General features: G+C 38.9%; 1 protein-coding gene across 1 annotated transcript; it reads left to right on the top strand.

Moving 5' to 3' along the window:
• Positions 1-288: 288 nt before the first annotated feature.
• On the top strand, positions 289-24,843 carry CDK5RAP3 (CDK5 regulatory subunit associated protein 3). The gene is made up of 14 exons (XM_034415584.3): positions 289-442; positions 1,885-1,930; positions 2,069-2,200; positions 2,381-2,481; positions 4,748-4,796; positions 10,806-10,984; positions 11,516-11,652; positions 12,296-12,440; positions 13,811-13,936; positions 14,928-14,994; positions 17,726-17,814; positions 19,094-19,299; positions 22,168-22,339; positions 24,518-24,843. Exons 1-14 carry the CDS (start codon positions 437-439, stop codon positions 24,647-24,649), a joined length of 1,587 nt encoding a protein of 528 aa, XP_034271475.2. The 5' UTR covers positions 289-436; the 3' UTR covers positions 24,650-24,843.
• The last annotated feature ends 341 nt before the right edge of the window (positions 24,844-25,184 follow it).

Here is a 25,184-nt window from a genome sequence, read left to right as displayed (position 1 = left end):
TTAAGCATTTCCGATTCATCTACATTAGGGTTCAAATTTGCATGTGCACAATTCGCTCGTACAAAAGTAGCCTCGTCAAAGAATCTGAATCTGTGTGCAAATTTCGAGCGCCACCTGCCGACCACTATCGGTCCCTAACTCCTTTCCTCTGCCCTCACTCGCTGGCCCCCCGCCCTCCCAGCCCCGCCGCTTCTGCTATAAGTGTATTTTTTTCGGTGTGAGTTTCTGCTGGCCAATCATAGAAACGATGCGTGGCCTTGTACAGCTCTCTCGTCTCACTTCCCACAGAAGGCGGGCTCCGCATATTGGAACTTGCATTCGTTATTGGCTACGGCGGAAGAACTCTGTCCTGCGTCTGCTCCGATTGGCTCTCGAGGCGGAAGAGTAGCATCGCGAAGAGAGGCGAGTTCTTTTGGCGGCGGAGGCAATAGAAATTATGCAGGTGGGAAAGAACATGTTAATGATAAGAGGGGGAGTCGGTGGGAAACAGCACTTGGCTTATTGGGGCGGGGGTAGACACCTCGTCCTGAGATTGCTTCGCAATCACTCTTTCTAGGCTTGAGAATAATGGAGTTGGAAGGAAGGGACCTTTAGAGGTCCTCTAACCCAACTCTCATGCAGGAGACCCTATTTTGCACCTATATTAAAACCCCTTGTTTAATTCTAAAACGAATGCCACGTACTTTCCTCCGTTAATTCTTCTAATTCTAGCTTCCTGGATGCAGTCACCAAGAGTGAATATAACATTTTAGGAAACATTGACTCATAAAACAAATCTTTCAGAAAGTCTAAAGAAGGCTCTCGCTTATTACCTTTGATTTCATTCACGGTTTTTTTTTTATCTGTAGAGGGAGTCCTCCACTTGGAGGCTCCAAAGCCTTTCCTGTATCTGTTTCAAAGCCACTTTACTTTTTAAAATGGCTATTTTATTGTCTGTGAGAGAGACATCCTGCTTTTATTTATTTTAAAACATCGTACCTTGGAAGCTGCAGATTCTTAAAAGATTTTATTCACATTTGTGTAATACAGTTTGGGTTGTCAACCAAAGTCTCTAAAATGTGCGAACTTCAATCCTCCAAATTGCTGTCTAGGAGAGAATTCTGACTAGGAAATTCTGAGAGTTGAAATCCACCCAACTTAAAGTTGCTGAGGTTGTGAGACACTGGTGTAAGCATGTGGGTTGTTAACGTGGTCACAGAAATCTAAGGCATTTGATAATCTACGCAGTGGATGTAACCTACAACCTTCTTTAGCACATATGAATTTCAAGATATTAAAAATCTATGTATACAGCTATTTAACTAAAGATGTTTCTGTCATAAACTTTGAAGGTGTAATTTAGGGTTTTGATTTTGACAAGCACAGAACTGAAGAGTTAGACATGATTTTGCTAAATTTACTTTTATTACTGCATCCTATAGCAATGACTTAACTCCATCAAAGTGTTGTTTAAAATATTTCAGATTTTTTTATGAATAATGTAAAATCTTTAATCATCAATAGAGTTCACATGTCATGTTAAACCATATAAGGTTTTGGTTTAGCACAAAGAGGTGAACCATGGTAAGCCATGGGTATAGGTTGTGTGTTGTGTAAGCCCAACTAATTGTAACCCACTGAAGTCAACATTGCTAAAAAAAACCCTGGCATATTGTGGTTTGTAAAACCAGTAATTGTAATTGGAGCAAGAATTAAGCATGAAACGGTCATTTTAGTTCAATATATTTTAGTATTTTAATAGACTAATATTATTGGACATGTTATTTGCTTTAGATCTTCACTGAGTTCATATGTTGGGGGTTTAACATATTATTGACATAGTAATTTCACTGAGTTAAATGTCTTTGAGACTCTAGTTAAATCACTCTGTTTCTGTTTCAACAGGACTATCAGAACTTGCCAATTGATATACAGACCAGCAAGTTGCTTGGTAGGTCTCTTTTGTGTTCTTTATTTGCCCTGTTAAAACAAGTTGCTGCTTTAAAAATACTACATGCATAAATATGACTTGGAATAGATATGTGATCTTTCTGGCTTTTCTTTTGATGTGTATTTTTTCTTTTTGAAGATTGGCTGGTGGATAGGCGACACTGCAGCCTGAAATGGCAGGTTCAGGTTCGTATCATCCGTGAAAAAATTGCTTTGGCTATCCAGGACATGCCAGAAAATGAAGAGATCAAATGTCTTCTGTCTGGTGCTTGTGAGTATTTATGAAAGTTGTTAAATGAATGTATAATTAACCTTGTATTTAGAATATATAATTAACCTTAAATAATAAGCTTGGGATTTTTGCTGTTCATTTTTTAAAAGAAAAATAAGAGATTTACAGAATAAAATGTATTTAATCAAATTCTCATAGTCCTTCTGTCTCTGATTCCAGATATTCACTATTTTCATTGCCTCAGAATTGTGGAAATCCTCAAAAGGACTGAAGCCTCTTCTAAAAACATATTTGGTCGCTATTCTTCACAGCGAATGAAGGTGAGTGAACCAGAAGAGGAGAACAGCATATTTTGCATTCCATACTGTTCAATAAACTCCACATTTTCCAAGAGTTGGCTATTCCCCTCTATATTACTTATGCAAACCTATACCCATGAATTACAAAACATTAAAGTTTAATTAATTAAGGTTCATTTCTTTGTGGTAAACCAAAACAACCTCATATAGTTTAACATGACATATGAACTCTATTGATTGTTAAAGTTTCTTCAATAGGTGAGCAATTTACTAATCCTTGGATTTTTCAACAGTTGAAGAATACCAGGTTTCCATGTTCTTATCCACTTCCAACAAAAGTATTGGTTAAATTGAATCGGAGATTGTGGAATACTGTCCAAGGAGTAGTATACCAAAATGTAACATCTTCTAAAACTCCTGTCTTTCAGAACACAGTGTGGAGAACTTTTGCATCTGAAATATTATTTATACAGGATTTATTATTAAGCAAATTTATATGGTTCATCTATGTTAAAAATAAGAAACACAATAAAATTAGAACAAAAAACCTGACAACACTGAGACACAAGTAAAACTTGCATTCATTAATCATAATAGCCTGGCCCATCAAATCTTGGACCCAGTATCAGGGGTAAAAGCCAGGTTTTCTTTGGTTTCCTGAAGGCCAAGAAATTGGAGCTATCTGTATCTCTGCAGGAGATTGTTTCATGGGGCATATGCCATGTCAGAGAAAACATGCTTTCCAGGCCTCAACAGGTAATACTAAGGGGTCTTGGAGCATGTCAACCCTCACAGATCTGGTGTGACAGGCAGAAACTACTGGAGATAAGTGGTCCTAAAACTAGCCTGGCCTCATAACATGTAAGGTTTTAAAGGTGATGATCAACTCCTTGAATTGCATCTGGAAGCTTAATGGGAGCCATTGCTGCTCATTCAACAGTTATGTGGATGTGCTGTAATGTGCTCACTACTGCTTATGTCAGAGGTCCCAACCCCCCCCGGCCATGGCCTATTCAGAACCGGGCCGCACAAAAGGCGGACCATATGCACGTCTGCGTGCGCACAACTCCACTTGAGCAAGCAGTGGCTTCTCTCTTGCATGAGTAGAGCTGCATGTGTACATGCCGACCTGCTGCTCACGCGGCCCATTTCCCCTCTTCACCACCACCCCAGCCCACCAAGCTGCCTGCTCTCAATGCTCCAAAAGTGAAGCAGTGAGAGCAGAGGCTGAGTGAGATGAGCGCACCCTGCTCAGCTTTGCTGACTCAATTGAGGCTGCCTGTGTAGAACACCCAATCCGCTTTTGGAGTGTCAAGCAGCCTTGGTGATCTGAAGAGGCACGAGACCATGCCTCCAAAGGTTTCTCTGCACCAAAAGCTTTTCCAAATGGACGAAAAGCTTCAGGGAAGTGATTTCACGCTGTTTCAGGCCTTCCGTCCCTTTGTGAAAGCTTTTGGCACAGAGAAGCCTGAAGGAGCATGAAACTGCCCGAAAGGCTTCTCTCTTGCTTGAGTAGGTCTGCACATGCTTCTGTGGCCTGGTTCCCCTCTCTTTCCCCCTCTTCTGGGCCACCAAGCCACAGAGGTTGGGGATCACCGGTTTATGTCACTGCATTCTGGACCAGATGCAGCTTCCAAATGATCTTGAATGGTAGTCACATGTATAGGTAGTCCTCGACTTAGCAACAATTCATTTAGTGACTGAGCTTACAACAGCACTGGGAAAAGTGAGTTATGATCATTTTACATTTGGACATCTCCATGGTCATGTAATCAGAATTCAGTTGCTTGGCAACTTATATATTCTGTGATGGTTGCAGTATCCTGGGCTCATGTGATCACTTTTCACAACCTTCTGTCAAATAAAGTCAGCAGAAAGCCAGATTCACTTAACAATTGTGTTATTAACAATTGAACTGATTCACTTAACTGTAGCAAGAAAGGTTATAAAATGGCGCAAAATTCAGCCTCCTTGCTTAACAATGAAAATTTTGGGCTCAATTGTGGTTGAAAGTCGAGAACCACTTGTAAAGCAAGTTGGGTTAGATGAATCCATAGGTGACTGAGCAGTACCTCCCAACCAAGAAGGGGCAACAGGCTCTCAAGAGTGTATGTGTGCAAAGGCCTCTACCTCAAGGGCAAAGTGCATGAGATGCTGTAGTATCTATACTTTCTCATCTCTGAGAGACGGCATTCTGGCCCTTACAGTGATTGGAAAATGGGTTGCAACCTGTATATCACAGCAGTAGTCTCCTCCTTTCATTGTCTTTTCTGCTCCTCTTTTACAGGATTGGCAAGAAATTGTAACACTATATGAAAAGGATAACACTTACTTGGGTAAGGCAAAAGACAGCCTTCCTGCATTGCATAGAAATTTACAGAATTCTCATAATGAGTCTAAGTCCACTCCTTTCTTTTAAATTCAGTATTTACACTGCTTGCCTATCAGCAATTAAAATCCCTCTTCCTCCTCTCAGAAACACCTTCAGAGATCAGAAGGCTTAACATTTGAAGATCACTCTAACGTAAAAGCGTTCCATATTCACATTGTCCTTTCTTAATCTAGAGTATATTCTCTCACTCGGTAGCGTTTTCTCAATGTCTGCAGTCCCTAAGCACAAAGGAGTTTGAGGCTTCAAAAAGATACAAGGGTTTTAGAGCAGCCCTTCACAATCTAGGTGCCTGTATTAAACATTAGCTTTCCAAATCATCTCCTACATCCACCCTGAATAGGGAATTTATATATAAGAGCTGTGACGGCGCAGTGCTTAGAATGCAGTATTGCTGGCTAATTCTGCTGACTGCAGATTGCCAGCAGTTCGGCAGTTCAAATCTCACCGGTTTAAAGTTGACTCGGCCTTCTGTCCTTCTGAGATTGGTAAAATGAGGAGCCAGATTGTTGGGGAGGTTGAGGGCAGTATGCTGACTCTGTAAACCTCTTAGAGAGGGCTGTTAAGCACTTTGAAGCGGTATATAAATCTAAGTGCTGTTGCTATCTGGTAGGATCCCAGACTAGAGAAGGCTGTTCTAGAGTCACTGGCAAGAGCCCTTCTACCCTACCTGAAAGTTATAGGGCTTGAGTTTTAGCTTTTTCTTGTATATTGTTTTATATCAGCCTATACATTTCCTTTCCAGGCTCAATATTTGTTCGCAGGTCTTATATGTCTTGTTAGTGACCAATCCCAAGTGGTTTTTGTAAATTCCTAGCCAGAGTAGAAATACAGTATATCTTCAATAGAGATAACTAGATGTTTATAATGTTGCAAATCTGCACATTTCCAGAATATTTTCATTAGCTTCAAGCCTCTGATTCTTGTTACTAAAGTTCTGCATCAGAGTAGGAAAATTCTGTGGCATTCTTTATGTTACTGAATACATATATACATATGTATACATACATACATGAATACATATTTAAATTCCTTGAACAACTCCCAATTCCTTGAAAACACAAGTTTTAAGAAGAGATTGGACAACCATTTGTCTGAAATGATATAGTGCTTCCTACCTGAGTAGGGGGTTAGCCTAGAAGACCTCCAAGCTCCCTTCCAACTCTGTCATTCTGTCATTCCTTCACTATTTTTGTCATATTATCTGTAGTTGGGATCCTACAGGTTTGTGCAGTTTACATATGAATGATTGTTTTCCATAGGGAATATCAACCTTAGGTGATTGATATTTCCTATGGAGTACTAACTATAGTATTACAATAGTATTAACTACTAATTACAGTATTAACTGTAATAACCATAGTATTAGAATAGTACTAACTATTATGTTACCTAGCTGAATCATTGTCACATGGATTCTTTTGATTTCTGAGAAAATTTCCCCCAGTGTGGGGAAAGCTCCTTAGATATATTGTATCATCTGGAACATATTGTTCAAGTCAACCACATTAAACAAGAACTATGAGTATTGTTCCAATATGTCTGGGGGACAGCAGTTCAAAAGGGTGGAGATTTTCTAAGCGGGACTATGTGTCGCTGAAGACATATTTTAATTAATATTAAAAGATTTATAAATAATAAGCCCCATATGAGAAGTTGCAGTTGACAATTCAATCCTGGTTATGGAGGTGATACATAAAATATATAGATGATTCTCATTTCCCTTTGTCAGTCCTTTGGTCCCCTTCTCACTGATTGGCTCTAGATGTTTCCCTTCAGCATCCAAAATAATCTACTTATTTAGGATAAGGAGACCAACTTGCACAGTCAGTAAAGCCAACCTCTATTCTTTCATTGTCCTTTGCATTAAATGTCCTAAAGTATGGGGGAATGTTGATCAAGAGGTGTAAATTATTACAATGGGAGTGAAGAAGGTAATTCATCAGGAAGGATTAATTTAGAATTTGAGTGTCTTGACAACAAATCCAGAATTTAATCCTTAAAGATATCCCACTTGCCATTAATGTGCCTCTCTTGAGTTGAAAACTTATACAACTCAGTAGAGCTCCCAAATTTTAAATAAGGTTTCTTTTCTTATTACTGTTATTATTAATTATTACAGTCATTCTGCATGCATACTAGCAAAAAACCATAGTCCATACTCCGTGTTTGGCAGGTAAACCCTTTTAATATTTTTATATATTGACAAAGCCGTTATTTTATTTTTGAGTCAGATAGGCCTAAGGAAAGCAAAATTGGTCATTAATTATTCCAGAACTAAAATTATTGTTCCCAATTCTGTTCCAAGGAGAACTGTAGACATACAGTTGCAAGAAAAAGTATGTGAACCCCTTGGGATTACGTGGAGTTTTGCATGAATTGGTCATAAAATGTGCTCTGAACTTCATCTAAGTCACAACAATAGAAAAACACAGTCTGCTTAAAATAATACTACACAAACATTAGATGTTGCCATGCTTTAATTGAACATAACATGTAAACATTCAAAGTGCAGGGAGGAAAAAGTATGTGAACCTTGGGCCTTAATAACTGGTTGACCCTCCTTTGGCAGCAATAACCTCAACCAAACATTTCCTGTAGTTGCAGATCAGACCTGCACAATGATCTGGAGTAATTTTGGACCACTCCTCTTCACAAAACTGTTTCAGTGTAGCAATATTCTTGGGATGTCTGGTGTGAATCGCTCTCTTAAGGTCATGCCACAGCATTTCAATCGGGTTGAGGTCAGGACTCTGACTGGGCCACTCCAAAAGGCGTATTCTGTGCTGTTGAAGCCATTTTTTTGTTGAATTACTTGTATGCTTTGGGTCACTGTCCTGTTGCATCACCCATCCTCTGCGGAGCTTCAGTTGGTGGACAGATGGTCGTACGTTTTCCTGCAAAATGTCTTGATAAAATCTGGAATTCATTTTCCCATCAATGACAACAATCTGTCCAGGCCCTGAGGCAGCAAAGCAGTCCCAAACCATGATGCTCTCTCTGCCATGTTTTACAGTGGGGATGAGGTTTTGATGTTGGTGTGCTGTGCCTTTTTTTCTCCACACACAGTGTTGTGTGTTCTTCCCAAACAACTCAATTTTGGTGTTATCTGTCCACAGTATATTTTGCCACTAGTGCTGTGGAACATCCAGGTGCTCTTTTGCAAACTTCAAACGTGCTGCAATATTTTTTTTGGACAGCAATGGCTTCCTCCGCGGTGTCCTCCCATGTACTCCATTCTTGTTTAATGTTTTCCTTATTGTAGATGTGTCAACAAAAATGTTAGCATGTGCCAGAGATTTCTGTAGGTCTTTAGCTGACACTCTAGGATTCTTCTTTACCTCATGAAGCATTCTGCGTTGTGCTCTTGCAGTCATTTTTACAGGACGACCACGCCTAGGGAGAGTAGCAACAGTGTTAAACTTTCTCCATTTGTAGACACTCTGTCTTACCATGGACACATGAACATCAAGGCTTTTGGAGATACTTTTGTAACCCTTTCCAGTTTCATGCAAGTCAACAATTCTTGATCGTAGGTCTTCTGAGAGCTCTTTTCTGCGAGGCATGGTTCACATCAGTCAGTGCTTCTTGGAACCAGTAAACCCAAAACGTGTGTGTGTTTTTAAAGGGCAGGACAGCTGTCAGCAACACATCCAATATCATCGCACTGATTGGAGTCAAGGTTGGCTCACTCCTGGCTCCAATTAGCTCTTGGAGAAGTCATTAGGCTAGGGGCTCACATACTTTTTCCTCCCTGCACTGTGAATGTTTACATGTTATGTTCAATTAAAGCATGGCAACATCTAATGTTTGTGTAGTATTATTTTAAGCAGACTGTGTTTCTATTGTTGTGACTTAAATGAAGTTCAGAGCACATTTTATGACCAAAACTCCACGTAATCCCAAGGGGTTCACATACTTTTTCTTGCAACTGTAATTATAAGATAACTGAATCAGTATTGAATGAATAAACAATTCAAATATTTGGAGTTACCTTCCAATCTTCCTTAATATTTGAAGAACCAAATGAAATATAATAGAATAGATAGAATTTTTTACTGACCAAGTGTGATTGGACACACAAGGAATTTGTCTTAAATGTATATGCTCTCAGTGTACATAAGAATAGAATAGAGTAGAGTAGAGTAGAGTAGAGTAGAGTAGAGTAGAGTAGAATAGAATAGAATAGAATAGAATAGAATAGAATAGATTTATCAAAAATAAAAAGATACAACACTTAGTGATAGTCAAGGTTACTAATAAGCTATCAAATTATACTAGGAAACAAAAACAATATAATTGAAAGATACAAGCAACATGGTTATAGTAATAAGTGGGAAGAGATAGATACTAGTAAGGAAAAGAATAATAATAGTAATACAGTCTTAGTAAATTATTTGACAGTGTTGTGGGAATTAATTGTTAAGCAGAGTGATGGCATTCGGGAAAAAACTGTCCTTGTGTCTAAGTTGTTTTGGTGTGCAGTGCCCTATAGCGCCTTTTTGAGGGTAGAAGTTGAAACAATTTATGTTAAGAATGTGAGGTGTCTATAGATATTTTCACAGCCCTCTTTTTGACATGTGCAGTATACAAATCCTCAATGGAAGGCAGGTTGAATGAAAGATTCATTCAAGCCTCAGAAATATCCAATGCTTTGCAGAGGTATTAATTTTCTCCCTGCAGCAACAAAATTCTTTAAGACCAAAGTATTGAGCCTTTGGTTTATATCAAATAGTTGTGTGTGCGTTCAAGGATTTAAAAGCCTTAGAAACAATTCAATGTAAATTTATGAGAGCTGTATTTTGTGTATCTTACCATGAGTCAGCTACTGCCTCGAGTTTAGAAGGTGACTTTTCCTTTCTAGAAATATATTTGGGAATTTAATATATTGGTTAAAAGTAATCTTCATGGCTTAGCTGCCCCCTCCCCAAATTCTCATTAACAAAGTTTGTTTCTTCAAAGAAGAAAAAATAGGCAGACTTAAATTAACCCACCTCAATTCTTTTTCTAGTATGCTTGTCATGGAAGTTAAAGCAGCATCTGTTTTATTCTTACCAAATGGCTAGTTCTGTATTCAGTTGTTTATATTAACCAACTGTCATGGGTAGGAGGTTCAAATTACCAGTACTGAAAAGTATGACTCCCTTGAAGATTAGTCTTTGCTTGGCGGGGGATGATTATGCTGTAAATTTGAATTTCTTGCATACCATATGGACAGAGCTTTTCTCCCTGTTTTTTCTCCCAGTCCAGTTACGCTTCCCTTGCTTCACCTCCATTCCTACAATCTCTTTTCTTTCCTGTCTCAATGCAACTATCCATTCTTTTTATTGCTCCTTTATACTAGAAGGTGTTTATGCATAGCCATGTGAGTAGACTATGAGAGTAGGTTGTTATATACAGATGGAGATCAATTAATTCTATAAAGGGAGTGTATTATTTATAGGCAATTAATTTTAATTGGTAGTTATTAATTCATGTGTGTGGGAGGGTACTTGTATGTTGGTCCAGCTTTGCCCTTTTTTGGGCATGGCTTTCTGGAATGTTCACGCATGCATTTATAAATATCTATATACAAATGTACACTTTTCCCTTGATTAGGAATCTCTAATATTAGTTGCATTTAGCCTTGGCAATCTAGTTTTGACAAGTTAGGGAAGTTGTACTTTTTTCTGTTTATCATTTTTTTCCTACACTCTTCGTTTTTTTGGAGTAATGGTGAACTTAACATCAGAGTGGTCTTCCTTTCTGGTAAATCAATATATCTGCACTCTACCTGCTGTGGCCTTCAGCTGAAAAGCATGGTACTTTTCATAGATATATTTCCTGGTCAATGAAAAGTTGCCTGTTCCTGCTTTGATTGGGTTTGTACAGTTCGTGTACCATAATGTCTTCAGACATTTGCTCATACGCAGAAGCAGGGTGAAACACACTGCCTCTTTTTTATTATGTCCTGCAGTGGAACTGGCCAGCCTTCTGGTGCGAAATGTCAGCTATGAGATTCCCTCCCTCAAGAAACAGATCAGCAAATGTCAGCAAATGCAACAAGAATACATCCGGAAGGAGGAAGACTGTCAGCTGGCGGCGGCTGAGATGAGGGAGCGTTTCTGCGTCTCCTGCAAGCAGTATGGAATTTCGGTATAAAGGGGTGCTTTCCATCAAGCCGAGACTTTTAGTCTACCTTAAACATTTTGGCAGAAGATGGAGGCTGCTTAAGACCTTTAAAGTTTATCCCCAGTTCAACTAATTTGTTGACTTGTTGTGAATGTCTTTCTGCAGTAGAGAAAAATGGCTCTTGATGGATTTTTAAATTTGATTGCATCCTCTTCTTGTGATGTGTCTGGGTGTGTTGAAGGTGGCACAGATTTTATATATATATATATATATATTTAAAAAATAAGTAAATTACATTTAGAATATAGGGCTGATTGGAAACTCTGGACTCCCTGTAGACATGTGCCATAATCCCACAGTCACCTTTCTTCAGGTTCCCTTCCCATTAACAAATTGGAGATAAGGCAAAAAGTTCAGGGATCACATTTATTTCTCATGAGTGAATAATGCTCAGGGGATTAATTATCTCAAAATTAAGTTCCTAAACCCATGGGGCCTTGGCAAACCTTCTTTTGAACATTGTCCATTTGTTTTTATATGTCCCATTTTTACCAGGGTGATGATGTACATCAAGAGCTCCTAGCTTTAGTGAAAGATTTGCCATCACAACTGGAAGAGATTGGAGCTGGTGCCAAGGGACTTTTGGAAGCCATCAATTTATACCAGGCCTGTGTACAATTTGTTTGCGATGGGTAGGTGCTTGTAAGATGAAAAGGTCTAGAATAACTTTGGGAGAGGTAGTGAGGTCTTCCTCTCTATTTAAAATCTGATGATGAACTGGAAAGGGATAGTAGCTCTATGCCAAAACACGAGGTGCCAAATGTGGCCCTCCATGTAAAAAAAGAGAAAAATCTGTATTAAGAGGACTACAAAAGATCTCCGTCTTGAAGAGGCTGGCTGGAAAAGACTGCATAGATTTAGGTAATCCAGTGGTATAATTCAGATAGGTCAGGTTGTATGATGTAATATATGTGGTTGAAGAGAGGCTGAACTTCAGAGGAATAATATATGCATCTTCAAGCTGAGCTAGAAAAGCTCTTGTCAGAATCCCTGGGAAATATTGACATGGTCAATGATTTAGTAATTAGTCAGATAAACATGGATTTGTCAGAGATTTCTCCCCCCCCCCGAAAGCTGCTCCATTTAATTGAGCCCTGTAATAAATCCCTGTGATCCTAGGATGAAGTTTGCAAGCACCTCACAACCCACACATAGAGTTCTTTTTAAAGCTACTTCGATTTGTAAAGTTAGATGCATTTTCAAGAGGGTGAAGATCATCTTTGCTTCTACAAACTCTAGCAAAGTGCAAACTGAGGCTTCTTTTGTGCATTCTAGTTCTACAGAACAAGTAGTCCCATTGCTGAGACATGTGCAGGCTCAAGGCAACACCACTGTGTACGAGTGGAGGCGAGGAGTCAAACCAATTTTGGTGGAACAGGCAAAGACAGGGGAAGTGAAGGAAATGGTCGAGGAGGAGGCGGTATGTATGAAGGGGACCAAAGGGACACCATAACATATACTGAATCAATCTGAAAACCAACTTTTTCTCTCTCTCCACAAAATATTACGTTTTTAATATAAAAGCTTTACCTCAGATTCTTTGAGAATATGATAATGGAATCGTACAATTCTTTTCTGTCCATTTTGAGGGTCTGCCTTATATTCAGAATTTTCTTCTTTTTTCACTAAAATACAATGAATGATTTGTTGGAGTATGCCTACAAATACAAAAATGTGTTTTGTTCCTTTGAGAAAATATATCTATTAGGGCTCAGAAGTTTGGCCAGAGAATTCTGAGAGGGGATTGCAGTCTGGTCAAACTTAAACCCAAAATATCTTTGTTTTTCTGTGCATTGGTGATAATAAATCCTTGAAAGGCTTGAACATCTCGGCCCTCACTGCTCCTTCCCCTCCTTCACATGACCTCCACCTTTGCACTCACCATGCTGCTGTTAGATGTTGAATGTGCCATTGGCCATCCAATTCTTCCTGTGTTTCTTTAGCTGCCATTTCTATTGATCTGCCCTTTTACCTGGTCTCTCAATCCTTCAATGCCTACATGTTTCAGCTCTGTGTTTAGATTAAATGTGAATGGAAACTTTTGCACATTTTTATTGATTTATATACATCTGCTAATGGGAAAAAGAAGAAGAATGCAGGATTTCAGCCCAGCCATGTTTACCTATGATACGGCCAGCCATACAGTTCCAGGCACTATTAAATATTAAAATATGTTTTGCACAAAAAAGGTATTTATACTAATTGTTTCATAATTTAAAATGTCCTAAAACTGATGCAGCATTAAAGAGACTAAAATATATTAAAATATGCAAACAATATAAATCAGTAGTTATGACTAACAGAGGATTACCACCATGAGGTATCAGATGCGGAAATGAATAAAAATATGTGCCAGAATTGTAATAAAAATGGTAGAGGGTTTAATCTCTAAGGAAATGGTATTTCACAAAGAAGAATCCTTACTGTAACAGAAATGCAGCATCTGTAGAAATAATTATCCTAAAATAGTCCCATGTTGTCCTCATATATCTGAAATTTGTCTCATTTTATTGGCCAGATGGGTGCCCAGATAATCAACATTCTAAGTGGCCAGCATAGAAAGTCCCATACTTTCAAATGTTAAGGGATGTATTTTCTACTTTCATGTTCTGTAAACAAGAATAAGAAGCGTGAAATTCATGACCATGTAACTGTGTTTAGGAGTTCAAAAAAAAGACACAAGATATTAAAGCATAGGAGTTGATCTGAAAGGGAAAAAACACCTTAAAATCATGAGATATCTCCCAAATTATTTAGTGACAGACCCTGTGCTTTGTTTTCCCGTTGCAGATTGACTGGGGTGACTTTGGAACAGAAGAAACAGTATCTATCTCTGAGGCAGCAGATTATGGTATCTCAGTTGAAGGAGGAAGTGAGGAGATAGATTGCGGAATTTCTTTGGAGCCAGAAGCTCAAGTGGGTATCTTCCATATCTGCATGCTTGTATATTAAGTCTGTATTAGAGTTTCAGAAGTACTGTGTCAAAACATGTTGACTGTACATTATATGTGGATGATGTTGGTGCATAGCCACACAAATTTAAGTGGGAATGTATTCAAATAGAGCACTAGGCTGGGATTTTAACCATGTTTATTAAATAAGCTGCAAATATCCTTTGGGACAGTCAGGGATTGGGATTGCTAATATATTTATGGGTGAAATAACAAAAACAAGCCAGAATTAAGCTAGAATGTAATATACCTAAGCCAGGGGTATCAAACTTAATTTCATTGAGGTCTGCATCAGGGTTGTTTGACCTTGGGGGGCTGGGGTGGGCCCGGCCAGGGTCAGCTCGACATCACTCATGTCGGGGATACCGGACGAGTGCTCTGCCAGTGAAAATGAGCTCCTGAGCTCCATTTTCAATTGCGATGGCCTCCTGCACCCTTCTGCCAGTGAAAACAGAGCTCAAGAGGGCCTTGGGCGGCCCTCCCGAGCTCCATTTTCACTGGCAGAAGCACCGCGGGCCAGTCCTTTGCTGTTTCCAAGGCAGCCCCGAGGGCCAGATCTATGCACCCCGAGGGTCGGGTCTGGCCCCCAGGCTTTGAGTTTGACACCTCTCACCTCTCACCTAAGCCATACTTAAAACTGGATCAAGATTTGTAAAGGACAATAGATTTAAATTGCAATCATGGAAGACTTAATCTTTTTGGATGAACCGAATTCACACTTTTTGTGTAGTTAAAGTTAAATTTCTGACAGAGACCTTGTTTCTACATATGAACCAGCCCATATTTCATGCAGCCATTATGTGCATCCATATAGTAATGGGCCAGGAATGCAAACTAACATTTTGGATCGTGAATCTGTTAACTTTGTGTATTGTTGCCACATGTCACCATCACCTGCTTGTGCCAATTTTGCAGAACCAGATCCACTGAAATAGCCTATGCCTTCCTTCCCATAGGAGAGCAGTTCTTCAGGCGTTGACTGGGGAGATATGAAGAATGATATGGCTCAAATGTTAAGTGAAGGTAAGTGTTTGTTTTGTTAGGAGAAGAGCAATATGCGTTCATGTGAACTAGAGTGAAACTCATTGGGGAATAAGCTGAAAAAGTCTTCCCCCTCCAAAACTGGCCTCAGTGAGGAAATTAGATATTGACAACCATTTCCTTGAACAATTTATCCTTTCTTGGGGCCCTTCAGCTTTCACAGAAAAGCTGTTTCTGCAAATATATTATGAAGTTTTATCCCATCTGTAATTGAAGAGGGCCTGATGTGAAAGAGAGGTGAAAATGTTAGACACAAGAGGGCGGTATTGGATATGTGATTCTTGTTCCTGTTGTGGGATCCTTATCCAAAGATCAGGCTTTAGTTCATACTTATCCCTTTTTGGATTTCTTCTATTTGTCTTCAAGTTGTGCTGGTTGTTCCTTGCTTTATCCATTGGTGATACATAGATGTAACTGTCAATGCTAGTGCTGGTGGTTTTAAATTGCAGGTGGTAACACTTTGACTTATCAAAATGGACTTTGCCAACATATGAACTAGAAACATCTAATTGAGTTGTTTGGAGGCTGCTTCTTTCAGTGCTGGATTTATTACATGAAGCCATCATTCATAATATACAAGGCTATGATATAGTTCCACTTGTCTTTGACTATGATGGTTAGGGATGATAGATTCAACCACATCTGGAGGTCACCAGGTAGAGATAGCTGATTGGTTAAGAACAGGGTAGGTTCCCAGTCATACGTAGATTGATTAATCTGTTAATTTGCCTCTTAAAACAGCAGCCTGAGAAATAAATCTGAATTCAAATGAATCTGAAAACAAGGTCAAATAGAGGTCAACGTTCCTTATACTAGCTAATTTGCAATCATAGAAGACTTGCCAAAAATGCAAACGTTTATATTGAGATATTGGTTTTCTCCCCACCCCCAAAATGTGGAAGGTAGGCCTGAGCCTACTACTTGAAGTGGAGTTGATTTGATATTGATGTTTTCTCACAATTTGAGAATGGAACACTTTTTCTAGGTTAAAATTTGGCAGATGGACCATTGACATAGGCAATGTTGGAGGAAGGGAGAAAAGCTCTGTAGGTTGGATAACTTATTGGTATCACCAATCACAGATAACTTATTGGTATCACTTAGGGGGCTGGAGACTAAAACATATGAAGAATGATAGCAGGAATTGGCTATATCTAGTTTAATGAAAAGAAGCACTAGGGGTGGCATGATAGCAGTCTTCCAATATCTAAAGGACTGCCAGAAAGAAGAGAGGGTCAGCCTATTCTCCAAAGCACCTGAGGGCAGGACAAGAAGCAATGGGTGGAAACTAATCAAGGAGAGAAGCAACCTAGAACTAAAAAAAAAAAAAATCCTGACATTTAGAACAATCACTGGAATGACTTGCCTCAGAAGTTGTGGATGCTCAAAACCGGAAGCTTTTAAAAAGATATTAGACAGCCACTTGTCTGAAATTGAATAGGGTTTGCTATTTGAGCACTGGGAGTTGGACTAGAATACCTTGAAGGTCCTTATCAACTCTGTTATTCACTTCTGATATCTATTATCCAGTTATACAAGTTTCTATCTGAATTAGTAGCAGGTTTTATTTATTTTATTATATTTTTATCCCACTTTTATTGGTTTGTAAGTAACTCAAGGTGGCGAACATGCATAATATTCCTTCCTTATAATAACAATCCTGTAAAATGGATTGGATTGACACGGAGTGACTGGCCCAAAGTTACCCAGCTAGCTTTCATGCGATGTTTGCAGAGAAAATCTAAAATCTATACAAAATCCTTCCCAGTTACTATGTAGAAATCGGATTTCCTTGTGCTTTCTTTTTATGATAATCAAAATTGTTCTTTATACAGTACATAATATTATGTTAATTCAGGCCCCACACCAAGAAAACTGGAATCCACAATCCTTATGATACAGAATTGAACAAATGTTATATATTGTTACATTTATTTTTACATTTGTTTATATATTGTTACATTTGTTTTACATTACATGTGAATGGAAAAAGCTTCATAACCCACTTCATTTGGTTTCTAATATTCACTAGAGCCATGATGGTGAACCTATGGCACGCGTGCCCTCTCTGTGGGCATAGGCACCGTCACCAGCTGCTCTTCTGGGTTCAATCATGCGCATGCATGCCAGACAGTTGGTCCGGCACATGTGCACTGGTCAACTGCTCTCTTCTGGGCATGTATGCAGCGGAACCCAGAAGAGAGCAGCTGTCCAGTGCACATGCGTGCTAGACCCGCTGTCTGGCGTTCCAACAGAAACCGGAAGAGCAACTGGCCGCCGCATGCATACACACCAGCCAGCTGTTCTCTGCTGAGTTCCGGTGTGCGCACTCCAGTTTTCACAGTTGGTGCCGGAAAGGTTAACCATCACTGCACTAGAAGCTTTAAACAGATGTATATGATTTTCATGAGAATTAGATATTAGGCAGTAAGCTCAGACAGAGTAATTCTGCATTCATATTAGTTCCCATCTTTGTACAGCACTTGCTGTCTGCAACTTCATTTGGCAATTTAGAGGGGCATGGAGTTAGGTAGAATACTGAAATTGCTTGGGACCTTTTAGAATGAATTTGTTCTGAATTTGTTTGATTGTGGGAAACGGACAGAGAAGGAAACTAAGTCTTTGCCTCATAGCTTTTGTGATTTTATATATATAAAAAAACAACAAATGGTATTTTTCTCTTTCACCTATGTCCCTTGTTATTTCTATCTAGACCTTGAAGGAGTTGCACGAGGTCCTGATGCTTTCACCCTTCTGGAAATGCCAGAGACTCGTAATCAGTTCATTGATGAACTCATGGAGGTAATGATTGATACATTTAGTTTATTCCTTTTGCCTCCAGTCTTTAATGTTGTAAAGCCATTTGTGTCTCACTTTCCTAGTTTCTTAGATTTCCTTGCCTTTCAAGATAAGTGATGTCCAAGATGCCCTAAGATAAATATATCTGGGATTCAATTTTATTTTTTAAAATGGCTCCAATTTCATAGTATTGCCAAATCCTATGAAATCTATGGCATTCATACAAATCTCACTGGATTTTTTTTAAAAAAGAAGTCACATAGGTTATGAAAAGTTAGAATGTTAGATGATTGTTTTCTTGCACCTATTGGAATATTTTGACAGACTGTGTGATGTTGCATGAGGGTATCTGAAAATGTTAATCTTTGGGTAAAGCACGGAGCATAAAGGTCCCTTTTTGTTCATTATTCTGAAGGAAATTCAAGAATATTGCTTCCCAATTCCTTCTGTATCAACCTCTGAAAAACCCTTTTGTCTTTTCTTATTTTAATCTTCTCATAGCATAATTCTCAGTGAAATGAAATGGAGATGATTTATGCAAAAACAGCTAGGATATGTTTTTACTTGCCAGTCATGTGAATGAGGACTTAGGAATCGGTGCATAAAATCCTGACTTTAAAGTCAAAATGACTTCAACATGCAGTCAGGTACTTGACATCTCTAGTTGAATTTCCAGTTTGCTGGTGGTAGGCGGCCTGACAAAATTAAAGGTTAATAGGTTAATAAAAGGTTACCTTTTCCCTTTTCCATCACTCTTTGTGAGGTTGTATGCACTGGTTCAATTCTTTTGAACAAAGCAGTGCCCATCCCCAAGATCATAGAAGAGAATTTGAGAATGGCAACTTAAGGCAAGCTTAAGTTGAATACTGTTCAACTTAATATTTGAATATTGTTCAAATGTCTGGCAAGAGCATTTTTTTTCCCTCCACCATGGAGAAAAAAAATGCATGCAGTAGAGAAAGAGAATGTCATCTTCCACATCTGTCCACCTCAGTCACACTGTATCAGTGGTGGGTTGCTACCGGTTCGCCCCGGATCAGGTGAACCAGTAGCGGTGTCAGTGGGAGGCTCTGTCCACCTGCCCGGATGCTTCTGCGCATGTGCAAATGCTTTTGCACATGTGCAGAAGTGTCGCAAGCGTGAGCGCACAAGTGAACTAGTAGCAAACTAAATTGAAATTCACTGTATGCTTTATTTCTAAGAATTGAATCAAATGTGAAAAACTTCTTATAAGAGCAGTGTCTTTTTTAAAAAAATTATTACTTCTCTTTTGCTTTCCCAGCTGGAGATCTTCCTTTCCCAGCGCATTGCTGAGATGAGTGAAGAGGCAGATATTCTATCTGTGAGTCAGTTCCAGCGAGCGCCACCTATCTTGCAAGATCAGACCAAAGAGAGGTTAGAAGCCATGATGGCAGTCATCCAGAATCTAATAGGACAGCTAACGAACCTGAGAATGCAACATCTTTTTATGATCCTTGCTTCTCCAAGGTAGGTAAACTAATGTTTTCACTCCAATCCTGATAATAAGGGTTGGTAAAACTAACTGTGCTTAATGTTCTCACAGTTAAACTTTCGTTGAGATAATAGCTAAATGCAGATCAAATATTTCTATAATCTGGAATTTAGATATCAGTAGAAGTTCTGGTATTATGGGGGGGAAAATAACTTTCTGGTATCCATTGATATTGTTGGGAAAAAATACAAGGTTACTTAGGAGAGTCCTGTGTGTTATGGAACTGAATTGTGATTTATATGGCTTTGTGCTTCTGACTCAAATTTTTTAAAAGTCTGCTTTATGGCAAGAGGATTTTTTTCTGATACAAATGGTACAGGGAGTCCTCAGCTTATGACCACAATTGGGACTAGAACTTCTAAGTGAGATAGTTGTTAAGTGAATTATCCCCATTTTAATGACATTTTTGCCATGATTATTAAGTGAATCACCTCAGTTATTAATTGAATCACATCATCATTAAACGAATCTGGCTTCCCCATTGGCTTTGCTTATCAGAAGCCCACTGGGAAGATCACAAATGGAGATCATGTGATCCAGGGTGCTGCAACACTCATAAATACATGCAAGTTGCAAGTACCCGGATTTTGATCATGTGACCATGGGGATGCTGAAATAATTGTAAGTAAGTCACTTTTTTCAGCGCTGTTGTAACATTGAACAGTAGCTAAACAAATAGTTGAAAATTGAAAACTACCTGTACACCCTCAGACAAATAAAGCATTGGTAAACAGTGTGCCACAATCTCTTACTTGTGTGCATTGCTGTGTATTTTGTTTCGGATAACAAATTGCAGTGCATATGTGACAATCCGTTAACCATATGTACTCTGTTTTCTTGGAAGAGTGGCCGGCATCTTGAGTTTCTGCCAAGTCATGAACTGGAAACAACCTGTGCTGCCAGTTATTCAGCATTAACATATACTTGGCTAGAAATACATTCTGGTGAACTAAGTAGATCTTATATTGGTGTAAACATCTTTATGGTCAAGTTATTAGTTCATTGGATTATCTCAATCAATAGATTAAAATGTTCCATTCCATAAAATGGAAAATGTTTTTCCATTCCAAATACTAAATCAACATTTTATGCATTTCCTCTCCTTCTCCTTTGCTCTCATAGCTACTTCAAAAGAAATTATTCCAGAATAGGTTACTTCTCTAAGACCATCGCCTGCCTTTTTTCAGCTATCAAGTTATTTATTTTATCACTTCTATGAAACAAAACAAAAACATGACATGGTTCCCACACTTAAATTGAATGGTCTGATGTCCACTGATAGTTTTATGGTGAGACTGATCAGCCAGACTTGTCAAATACTCTGATTCTGAGATATCACAATGATACAATGGATGGGGGTTGTCTACTACTACTGAATTTATTTATCAAAGGTATATAGCCACCTATCTCACCAGACATGACGCTGGGCAGCATACAACAGTGCGATAAAATAATGATATAAAAATGATCAACATAAAAATATGAACCATTGTTATTAAACATTAAAATATTATTTAAAAATAAGGTATGTAAGTCATAAATGGAGAGAGTAAGCATATCAACCACATCATCCTCAATAGGGGAGTCACTTCAAAGTGTTGCTGGTTTCCTGGGACTCCCAAGCCTGATGACATAATCGGGTCTTGAGGGACTTTCTAAACCAGGGGTCTGCAACCTTAAGCACACAAAAGAGCCATTTGGACCTGTTTCCCACAGAAAAGGAAACACCAGGACCCACAAAACCTGGGTGGGCATGGCCAACTCAATGCCACTCACTTCCACCAGTCACATGACACCCCCTCCCCCAGCCACGCTTACCCAACCGGTCATTAGGACAGGGAACCAGTTGTTAAAAAACACCGGGAATCACAAAACCCTTTTGGCATTTCTCTCTCTCCCTTCCCTCCCCCCTCTCTCCCCCTCTCTCCCCTATCTCTCTCTCTCTGCTCTGGCCACTTCTCATCCCCTGCCCTCGCCCTTACTTCTCAGGCCAGGTGAGGAGTGAAAGGTAGGAAAGGGTGAGGGGCGGGGCCAGCGGTGGGATCACCCGACAAGGAGCCACAGCAGAGGGCCCAAAGAGCCGCATGTGGCTTCGGAGCCACAGGTTGCTGACCCCTGTTCTAAACATTAAAGGGGATTGAACTTTGGGGAGGTGGGGAGAATGTTCCATAAGGCAAGAAGCCACAGCAGAGGATGTCTATTAATTACACATTGGGTCAATGCATTATTTTATGTTATGTATGTGATGTCATTATATGCATATTGTGTTAAAATAAAAATAATGCAAATATAGCTGCTTTTTTCAGACCATTTCAAATAAAAAATTGTCTGTAATTTTGATGACATCAGAACAGACCAGGGGTGAAATGCTACTGGTTCGCACCGCTTCAGATGAACCGATAGTAATAAAAGCTACCGGTTCGGGCGAACCAGTAGTAAAAAAAATGCTACCAGTTCATCCAAACCGGTATTTCCGATGATTAGCTGTGCCGCGTGATTTATATTCACTAGAAAGCAGGATTTAGAAATGTGATAAATTAAATCGCGCGGCACAGCTGTTCCCCCCCCCATTGTTCTACTTGCCTTCTTAAGCCTCCTTTTTCCTTGCGAAGTGTGTGCTTGGCGTGCACCGCACATGCGCGCACCACACATTTGGCATGTACCGCGCATGTGCGCACCGCAAACCTCGGAGGATTTCACCACTGGAACAGACATTTGGCCCATTGAATCCAAAGTCTGGTAAATGGAGGTCCATTAAATTGAGATTTCATTCTCTAAGTGGTTAGGCAAACAGCAGATAAGAATTGGTTTGTAGGTATTACATGGATGCCATTTTGATTCAGGTATGTGGACCGAGTGACTGAGCTTCTCCACCAAAAATTGAAACAAGCAAATCTATTGCTCCTGAAGAAGGAGGTAATGGTGCAGAAGCAGAAGGAGGCACTGGAAGAGCAAGCTAACCTGGAGCCAAAACTTGACTTACTTGTAGAGAAAACCAGAGATTTGCAGAAACTGGTGAGTACCCAGGAAGTCATTTGCACAGTTTTTCATGTGATAAGATCTTTAGATCATTTCTGTTTTGTGTAGTTCAGCATACAGTTTATTTCTTGATTCAGTATATGTTACATTTATGCCGTAAATTGCATCTTCCTCCTGTGTCATACTGTCCCTGAAAACGTGAAAGAAAATATAAATCAACATCACCTGACATTTTCAGGAAAGCTTTGCAAACAGAAGGTATTCTATTAGACCATGAAGAACAGAAATTTGAAATGCAATAAGTAAGGATGTTAGTATGTGACTAAGTGTCAGGGATGGCTTCTACTTACCTTTACTACCGGTTCGCAGTGGGGCCATACACAAGTGCTCTTCTGCGCATGCGACGTCGGGGTCAGTGGGCGGGGCCTCCTACCGGTTTTACTACCGGTTCTATAGAACCGGTGCAAACGGGGCAACCCACCACTGCTAAGTGTGGATGTATAAATGTAAAGTTGAGAATCTGGGAAGTGATATGCCAGTCTCAGAGCAGTTTTGCCTTCAATATGAAAGATTAAATACTTGGGCTGAAATGACATTTTAAAAAAATAAAAATTCCTTTATGTTTTCTGAAGAAATTATTGGGGTAGTTTGAATTAGAATTCGAATTAACCCTGCCTCATCATTTATTTGTTTATTTATGCACTTATTTATTACTGAAAATTGGCCCTCTCTGAACACATGCTGTTGCCTCTGGAGAAAATATATTTAATCATGATTAACGAATTGATGGCAGGCTGCAAGACCACATGTGCCTTGACTCCTTTGATCTGCCCTTTCACACACAAGTTCTGCCAGATATTTTCATGACCCTTGCTTGTAACAAATATTTGTTTTCTTTTCAGCAGAGATCTCAGGAGGAAAAGGACAAATTTGGGGGGTGGGAAGTATGTGAAAAATCTTTAGGCTGAATTCAGTTTTCCAACTATTATTTTTTTTAGAAACTACAATTGAATGATTGTACCACAGTGAATAATTTAGACCATTAATCTGACCAGCTTCTTCTGGGTCTGTTAAATATAGAAACCTGATATAATAAAAGTTTATATTAGTAGTATGTCTGAGAGTTACTGATGTATACTTGTGCTAATCTATTTTCCACAAAAATAAGAATGTAGATAAGTTGTCATTTAGAAATTCATTCTTATATTGCTTTTTTCCCCCTTTCCTGAGTTTTATTCAATATTTATTTTAATTATAGTGATACTCAAGACTCTACTAAGATTGCTAGTATTTTCTTTCTCTGTATAGGTTTTGCTGATTTTTATTATATAAATATCCATTATTGCTGAAGATCATTATTAATACAGGTAGCCCTTGACTTTCAACAGTTCGCTTAGGGACCATTGAAATTACAATGGCATTGAAAAAAGGAACATATGAGCATTCTTAAGGAACTTATGGGAACTTATGACCATGATCCCCATGGTTATGTGATTTACATTTGGATGCTTGACAGCTAACTCTCATTTATGATGGTTGCAGCATGCCAGTGTCATGTGATCCCCTTTTACAAACTTCTGATAAGCAAAGTCAGTGGGGAAACCAGATTCATTTAACAACTGTGTTACTAATTTAACAACCACAGTGATTCACTTAACAAACGTGGCAAGAAAAGCCATAAAATGGAGCAATTAACAAATTTTCCACATAGCAGCATAAACTTTGGGCTCAATTGTGCTCGTAAGTTGAGGACTACCTGTATATATGTAGGCTCATGGTATGCTGCTCATTAGGGCTGTTCAGTGTTTGAATTTGACTTATAAGAGGTGAATCAGAATATGTGGGAGTATTAAGGCAGTTCCACTTTGAGACCCATTCAAAACAACCATGTCATTTGCCAGGATTGTGCCATTGCAGGAAGCTTTGTTCTAATTCGGAAGCTCATCTTCCAGAGTGATTCCAAACCACTGCATAGTTCTGCTTACCAAATCTAAATTCATATGTCCCTCATGATTATTTGAGTTGGAGAATAGTGTTGCACGGTTGAAAGGAAGGGTGGGACATACAAATCGGAGCCTGAGAGATGGCAATTGGTTAAGTATGGCAGCCATAATTTTATGAAAAATTGTGCCTTTTTAATTCAGTAGCAATAGGTATACAATTTGTATGTTTAAAATCCAGGATATTTTATAATTGATAGAAGCCTTGTTTCAGATAAAAGCTGACATCTCTAAGCGGTATAATGGTCGACCTGTGAACTTGATGGGTGTGCCTTTGATTCTTCCTCCTCAAACATGCCAGAGTCAGCCTTCCAAGCAGCAAAGTGTTAAGCATCACCTCAAATGAAAGAAGAAGAAGAAGATAATTGGGAAAAAGGACAAGTATCAAAAATTGTAATAATTGAGGACAAGGGCTACCGCTGACCAAGCTCCAGGAGTTTGGGACCTGTAGTGGAAAAGATGCTCTGATTCCATTTTGTATCAGCTATAAACACTTAATAATTTCAAAAGAGTCAATAAAGCTGATGTTTCAATACGAAATTTCTTGTTTATCTTATGTATTCTCTGGTTGAGGAAGATAAAAACTATCTCCCTGTTATTGTTTCTCTGGAGTACTAATTGCATTTTTAATTTTTCCTTGCTTTCTGAGGAAAATTTTCTGCACCCACTACTTGGCAGCAGGAATATTCTGTGAATGCCAGTAAGTGATCAGTTTTTTGCTTGATCAAAGAACTGAGGAAAATACTGTAACCATTGTTATCAAGTCATCTGTTATTTCTCTTGCTTAATATCTTTAACAAATAAGTTGCCTGCCTCTATTTGTGTGATATTTAATCAACTTTCAGTTATCCTAAGGAAGAAACTTCTGTGAGTAATATCCA

The sequence above is a fragment of the Pantherophis guttatus genome, chromosome 4, assembly GCF_059756535.1.
Source record: "Pantherophis guttatus breed Tessera chromosome 4, ASM5975653v1, whole genome shotgun sequence".
NCBI lineage: Eukaryota > Metazoa > Chordata > Lepidosauria > Squamata > Colubridae > Pantherophis > Pantherophis guttatus.
Note: the sequence above shows the minus strand (reverse complement) of the source record. Positions and strands in the feature narration are given on the sequence as shown.